The 7,412-nt window shown below is 25.9% G+C and overlaps 1 protein-coding gene across 1 annotated transcript; it reads left to right on the top strand.

Moving 5' to 3' along the window:
* The first annotated feature begins 4,179 nt into the window (after positions 1-4,179).
* LOC8267768 (EG45-like domain containing protein) lies at positions 4,180-5,824 on the top strand. The gene is made up of 2 exons (XM_002530808.2): positions 4,180-5,240; positions 5,431-5,824. The coding sequence occupies exons 1-2, from the start codon at positions 5,114-5,116 to the stop codon at positions 5,721-5,723; spliced, it is 420 nt and encodes a 139-aa protein (XP_002530854.1). The 5' UTR covers positions 4,180-5,113; the 3' UTR covers positions 5,724-5,824.
* Positions 5,825-7,412: the final 1,588 nt, after the last annotated feature.

Genomic DNA, 7,412 nt, shown 5'->3' with positions numbered 1-7,412 from the left:
TTAGCAGTTATAGATTTTTTATTTTAAAATAGTCATTATGTTTAAATTTAATCTTAGTAATTATGTTTATAAAAAGAACTTATGTGATATAATTGTAACTAACTTTTGTAACAAATTAAATACCATACAACTAAATTGTGAAGGTTTTAGTGCTAAGTGTTTTTTTTTTATAAATAAAATGAGTTTTTTCATTAAAAATAATTAATAAATACAACTTGTAATAGACAAGCAAACATGACTACATTCAAGAAATACATATTAATCTTGTTAAAAAGATAAGCTTTTTCTCTAAGCTTCATTAATTGTGTTGACGGAACAATTATATACAACATCTTAACTGCGTTTGGCGCATTGGCAAAAAAAACATTCCACTCGATAGCTATATTGAGCCACAAATCGACTTTATTATCATTTGAAGAGTCTTTAAAAGAATATGGTTTTTTGAATACCAAAATCAAACTCATCTTAACTCCTATGACAAAAGACAGACAAACCACTGTAAAGAAAAATAAAACAAAATACTCATAATATTTAATCAACAAAATTAACAAACAACTATGAAAAATAAAATAAAATATGATCTTAAACAAATTTTGAACCAAATAAATTCATCTTCATTGTTGGAAGGCCTTGATTTATCATCGAATGTTGAAACTTTAGCAGTCATGAGATCTTCTTCCATATACTTTTTATTTGTTATCTGTTTATCCAAATTCACTACTAAGACCAAATTCACTACTAAAGAGATATAAGAGATTTTGCAATCAAAACCTATAAACTCGAAAAAAATTCATACAAATAAGATGAAAATATAATTTGATCATTTCATTGTGATTGAAAAAATTACTAGGAAACAGAAAAAGAAGTAGGAAGTGAAGAATTGAAGTTAGCTTCCGTTGACGGTAACAAAAGCCATCGACGACAACGAAAAAAATAGAAAAAAAAAAAATCGTACGGCTAGGGTTTTTCTAATTTTTTTCTAAAAGACATTAATAAAAAGATATAATTTCTAATATGTATTAAATTAAATAATGAAAGTTATGATAGGAAATCATCATCTTAACAACCATACACCCAAAGAACTAATGAGTTATGATACATATGGAATGCAAGAAAATACCCTCCAATCAAGATGATGCCAAAACCTAAGAATCTCCTCAAGTGAAGTTAGGAAAAACTAGTTCCAACAATAAAACTAGCACTTGAATTCAACTCCAAACGCCACAAACCAAGTATGATTTGATAAGTTAAGACTCAAACACAAGATTTTGGTTAGAGAATGCCACAAACTAAAAATAGTTTGATATGTTCTTACATATGCAGTACCTTAATTATCTTGGATGTCTTAAACCTTAATTATCTTGGATGTAATTTATGAAAGATCACCTCATAATTATTTCAAGAAACAGGAGGTAAAGTTTTATGTTAAGATTGCTTCAATTCATACTAGAAGAGTTCCCACCATATGGGCCGATTAAAAATTATTAGAATATAAAAAATAGCTATATTATATATAAATACTAATCAAATATAATAAATTATTAAATAGTTATATATCATAAATTATTAACTATTATGTTCTACTATAATTAGTGTCTTACAGATTATTGAAAATTTTAATATCTGATAATTTCTGCTTCAATATTTTTTTCCAAATAAAATATTTGAATAAAATCAAGATAAATTTAAAAACTTAAAATTTGCATAATTAAAAGTGAAGGAGAGAATTGAATAAAAAAGAAAAATTGAATGAGAGAATTAATATGGATGAATCGATGAAGATTATAATTAGATCATTAAGAAAAAAATATATTAAAAGAACATATCAAATCAAAATAAATGTCCTTAAAGAATAGAAAAACTGTCATGTAAGAAAAAAAATTATTCTAGAATATGTTATAATAAATTTTTTAAGTAATTCTAAAATATATAAAAATAGCTTTAAAAATAGAGAGATGCATCTACGAAAAAAAACATTTCTTAAAGCACTCTTTTTATATAAAGAGAGAGTATTTGATTTGAATTTAACTAATAACCTGATATAGAAGAAGCAAAAAAAGAATAAAAATAAATTTAAAAAATAAATTTATCGGTCCATAGAAAGAAATTCATGACAAATAAGAATAATTAACAAGTTGAGTTGCAGAAGACAGTAGTTACTTTTGAATCTATAATATATATATATATATATATATATATATATATAGCCTATATGCGTATGCGGAAAACGAGAGTCCTTACTTTTCTTTCTCTTGCCCTGACATAATTTGAGGCTATCGGTTCCTAGTAAAGTTCGAACCGTTTCCAGAGTGAAGGATTTCGATCTTAGACTGAAAAATTAAGAGCATATATATATATATATATTCTATAAAGCCGCATCATGTGGTTATATAATAATTTATTATGACCACTAATTTACTATATATCTATTATAGCTAAATATAATAAAAAATAATTATTATATAAGACCACTAATTTACTATATATCTATTATGTTTTTTTATTGTTTTTATGACTATTAAATCTTAAAGTTTTTAAAATAAAATGATAATATTAAATACTTATTAAAGTTAAAAAAAAAAAGAAAAAGTTGTGTATTAGTATAAGTAGACTGCTAGTAAATTAAAATAGATGGAAAAAAATAACTAAAATGTAGGGATTAAATTTTTTTTTTTATTCTTTGATAATAGGAGAATAAAAGTTAAAAAAAGAAATAGTTGTATATGTGAAAGAAAAAAATAATGAAAAAAAGAAAAAAAAGAAAATTTAGATGGAAAAATAATAAAATAAAGAAAGATAAAATATTTAGATGAAATAAATAAAGAAGAAATCTAAGATAAAAGAAAAAGAAGAAATCTAAGATAAAAGAAAATATATATTAAAATAATACATCTAAATTAAGAGAAATGCCTTTAAAAATAGAAAAAAGAAATACCTTTAAGAGATATTATTCGCTTTTTGGCTCCCTACTGGCCTTACGGTTTGTCCCTTTTGTGGATTCAAAAACTTCCCAGGAGGGTCCAGGAGGTCACCCATCTTAAAATTTCTTCGCACGTTTAACTTTAGAGTTTTTAGAACTCCACAACCAAACAACCAAAAAACACCTCATTTGATTAGTTCTAACTCTTTACATATCAACTATTATCCACCCCGTTTTGATGTGTTGTACCCCTGTACCTTAAAGTGTTGTCATCCTAGAAGCTTACCATAAGCTGCTCCTTATCTAAGTATCCTATCCTTGCTCCGACGTCCACTTCTTGTTCTCATCGAACCGCTTCTTTAGACCAGACTTATATATCATACATAGAATCTGAATACTCTTCTTAAATTCTTAAATTTCTTATATGTATAAATCATTACAAAATAAAAACATATCTCTTCTTTTTCTCTCTTTTTTTAACAAATAAATGCAACACTAATATTCTATAAGGTGGAATAATAATCTTAATATTCACCTAAATTTGCTTTAGTTTCATTTAGGTCATTAATCTTTTCTTCGTTTCATTTTAGTCACTCAACTTTCATTTGGATAATAATGATGGTCACTATATGATAAATATATAAAATTTGACGTATTCTAATTATCTTGTGATTGTGTGACATATATCTAAAGCTTAATCCTAGTCACTGTTATAGGTCATATTAGTATTTTTAACTCATTATTTTAATAAAGATGTAATTCATTCATTGAATAATGTATGTGACCCTTTTATTTGTAATGAATTTACTGTCTTAAAATTAATACAATTACATTATTTAGATTTAATAACTAATCTAATTTAAGAAAGTGAGTAGGATTAAGCTTAGACACGTGTCATACAATCATATAATAATTTAAACAATATTAACATATTTTTGTATATTCACCATGTAGTACTACCGTTGCTATTGAAATAAAAGTTGAGTGACCAAAATAAAAAAAAAAAAAATTTAATGACCAACAAGAAACCTAAAGCAAAGTTAAATGACCAAAAATTATCCCTTTTAGTATTCATCTAAACTATAAAGATAGTAAATAATAACATTAGTATTTTAATAGTATCTTAAAGATTGTAAAGGGTATTTTTCACCTGTATTTATAACCTTGATATTAGTTTTTTTTTTGAAAAGTTGGTATTAGTATTGATAGTACTTATATTATTTGGTAAATTTAGTATTTAGTAGTATTAATTACAAAGTTATACCGATTCTATAAATATAGTATTACAAATATTAACGTTAGTATTTTAGCATGTTACTTCGTAGTAGGTACCATAATTTTAATTTTGTTTTCAATATTACCACTACATTTTAGGTACTTATTAGAATAAAATAAAAGACAAAATTATTTTTCATAAATTGGAAGCTTTTATCTTTCATGCATCTGAGTATGTTCGTGTTTTAATATATCTCTGAACTATTATTTTCATCAACTTTGAGTCTATTGTGACCACATTATATAATTAAGACAAAATATACTCTCTATGCTAAGACAATGAAAGGGTAAAGAAAGAAAATTTGCATTTTGAATTGCAGGAAGGATGATTTTTTATTTTACCCAGTAAAAAAACAAAAAGTTGAAAGTACACGATCGAGAAATAGTTGAAAATATATTTTTGAATAGCTTTTGGAAATTGACAAAATCATATTTACACCTATAGAGGTTCCAGATGTTAATAAACGTAAAGATACTTTAAGATCCAATACCAGCAAAAAAATTAACAATAATAATAGTAAATCAGAAATCTGGAAAAAGAAAAAAAAAAAGAAAAAGAAGAGATGATCATATTCTCGTTTATGTAGCAAAACTTGCTCTTCCATTTGTAACACACGATGCATCCGTAAAACTACCAGACAGAAAAAGGGGTGTTTTCTTTGGCAGATTGCCACATTGTAAACCTCATAAAAAGCCAGAATTGCCGCCTAATTAAACCAAGGACAATGTAGATTATGACTACAATGTAAATGGGCAGCACCTCAATAATAGTCAAGCCATTGCTCTTCTCTATAAATATAGCATTTCTCTCCAATTGAGAATATATTTGCAAGCATTTCTTTCTTGTGCCATAACAAGTCTACATTTATAATTGATTGCTATTATTCAGTTGGTTAATTTAGCACTTGTATTCAATCAATGGCATTGAGAGTTCGCTACTCCATTTCTCTTGCTCTTCTTACTATATGGCTGACCTTACTGAGCTCCTCTTTCAAGCCATATGCCCAAGTTCCTGGCACAGCTACCTACTATACTACTTACCTGCGTATGCATCTTAGAAACTAGTGCTTCTCATTAGTCATTACGTATAATAATAAATTATTACGTGTGTCAGGCATATATGCCGGTAAAATTCTATAATACAGGGATCACAAACTTTGTTAGTTTCCTGATATATGTGCCATACAATCGTTTCATCTTCTCTTGATGTTTTCTTTTTTCTTGTTTATGTGCAGCTTCTGCTTGTTACGGATATGAGGACCAAGGAGTGATGATAGCAGCAGCAAGCGAAGCAATTTGGAATAATGGGGCTGCTTGTGGACAAATGTATCAGGTAAATTGCATAAGTGGGACAAATGAAGGCACCCCTTTTCCTTGTTGGGCCAGTGGGAGTGTAGTGGTGAAGATTGTAGACCGTTGTCCTGCTAGTTGTAGAGGTACCATTGACTTGTCACAAGAAGCTTTTGCCTCCATTGCAGACCCTAATTCTGGTGTTATACACATCACTTACCAACAGTATGTGCGATAACTCTTAATCTGAAAAGATTATTTATTGCCTCAGGTTCTTAAAGATAATATTTTCATCTTTTAATTCGTCCATTTCTTCTAAAAGAAATTTCAGGGTCTGAAGAAGGGTGTAAGAACAACATCTATCGTTCTTGATCGGGAAGATTTTGCCAGCAATTTATCTATTTTATGCAGTTCAAGTTATATTTTGTTCATTAAATTGATTGTTTCTTATGTAATAAGAACTTCAACTGAAATCAATAGACCTTGGATCATCAATGATCTTATTTATTATATGGTTTGTCAATTGGATTATGTTTCTTACATATTCTTTTTTATAGAAATGTGCCTCCACGCATTTAGTGGAGTGGTTAAAATCACAAAACTAAAAGAGTACAGACGAAAAAGAAAACATTGAAAATTCAGTTATTAGATTGGGCTTATATATAATATAATCAGCTTATCTAGTTCCCTGGGATTCAAAGGCGATCAAGGATTTCAAAAGCAAAGCTGCTGATTGGTTGGCTTCTCATGCTGCAACATGATATTATTATTTTTAGAGTTTTTATTCTTTTAACTCTCTTAATAAATCAGAGAAAGATTAAGTTTACAAAATATTTTAAATTAAAATAAAAAAATAATTACTTTATTCTAATTAAAACACATTAACTTATATAAAAAATTGACGACTTTAGAAGATAATCATATTGAAAAATAAAAAATATATATGTTTACAATAAAAAATTTTAAAAAGATAATATAAAATCTATGTATATAGGTATATTACTAGATAAAATAAATATAATTTCTTATATTCTTAATATTAAATAAATAGTTTAAGTAAATAATTTTTTTTTTAAAAAAATTAAAAAGATGTTCTTTATTAGAAAAAATAGAAAATATTACAATTTAGCTATAGTGATCAAGATTTATGGGTCCAATAATTTTTTATTATTTTATTGATGAATAAGATTATTTCTTATATTAAAATGAGGTCTTCAAGTTTGGCCTTAATAAAATAGAAAGTAGCAATAATACTACCCGTTGTTTCTAGGAAAAATAGTATGACAAAAGAGATTTTTCTAATATTCTCTAAAACAAGGTATAAAAAAAGATAATCTTATTGAAAATATAAATAGAAATATATAAATACAGTAAATTTTAGAAGAAAACGTTCAAGTTAAATAATATGTTTTTTGAAACCAGATTAAATAATATGTTGTCTTCTTTATTTTCTACATTTATTTTCTTGCACTTTTGACTATAACAAAGTATTATATTAAATCATTTCACAATTTGGTAGCATGAGTTTGGATGTTTCCAATATTAAAATCTTGTTTTATGGAAATTTAATCTAAAACAATTAAAATCATTAGATTTAATTTGAATAGTAGATTTTGGCTTCTTTCAGTAGCATTAAACAAGATACAGTCTTAAATTAATAAACACTAATTAATTCTTAATTTAAATAAATATTAAAATTAATGTTAAATATTCTTTTTATTTATTTATTGAAGATTTCTATTTAACCAACTTATTTTAATTATCATAATTTTTCTAATTGTATTGTTTAATTATAGAAAGGATAGCTATTAATTATAATATCACATTAGACGATGTGATAAGTTGGATAAAAATATTAGATTAAATAGCATTATAAGCCTATTTTGTTCCATTTAAAACTCTTTTAGTGATTCAGGTTTGGGCCAAT

The sequence above is a fragment of the Ricinus communis genome, chromosome 6 (genome assembly GCF_019578655.1).
Source record: "Ricinus communis isolate WT05 ecotype wild-type chromosome 6, ASM1957865v1, whole genome shotgun sequence".
Taxonomy (NCBI): domain Eukaryota; kingdom Viridiplantae; phylum Streptophyta; class Magnoliopsida; order Malpighiales; family Euphorbiaceae; genus Ricinus; species Ricinus communis.
Note: the sequence above shows the minus strand (reverse complement) of the source record. Positions and strands in the feature narration are given on the sequence as shown.

Excerpts from the sequence above, each read along its gene's own strand:
- LOC8267768 (XM_002530808.2), top strand. The coding sequence starts at position 5,114 with ATGGCATTGAGAGTTCGCTACTCCATTTCTCTTGCTCTTCTTACTATA. Across the intron at positions 5,241-5,430 it reads CTACTATACTACTTACCTGC|CTTCTGCTTGTTACGGATAT; the intron begins GTATGCATCTTA and ends GTTTATGTGCAG.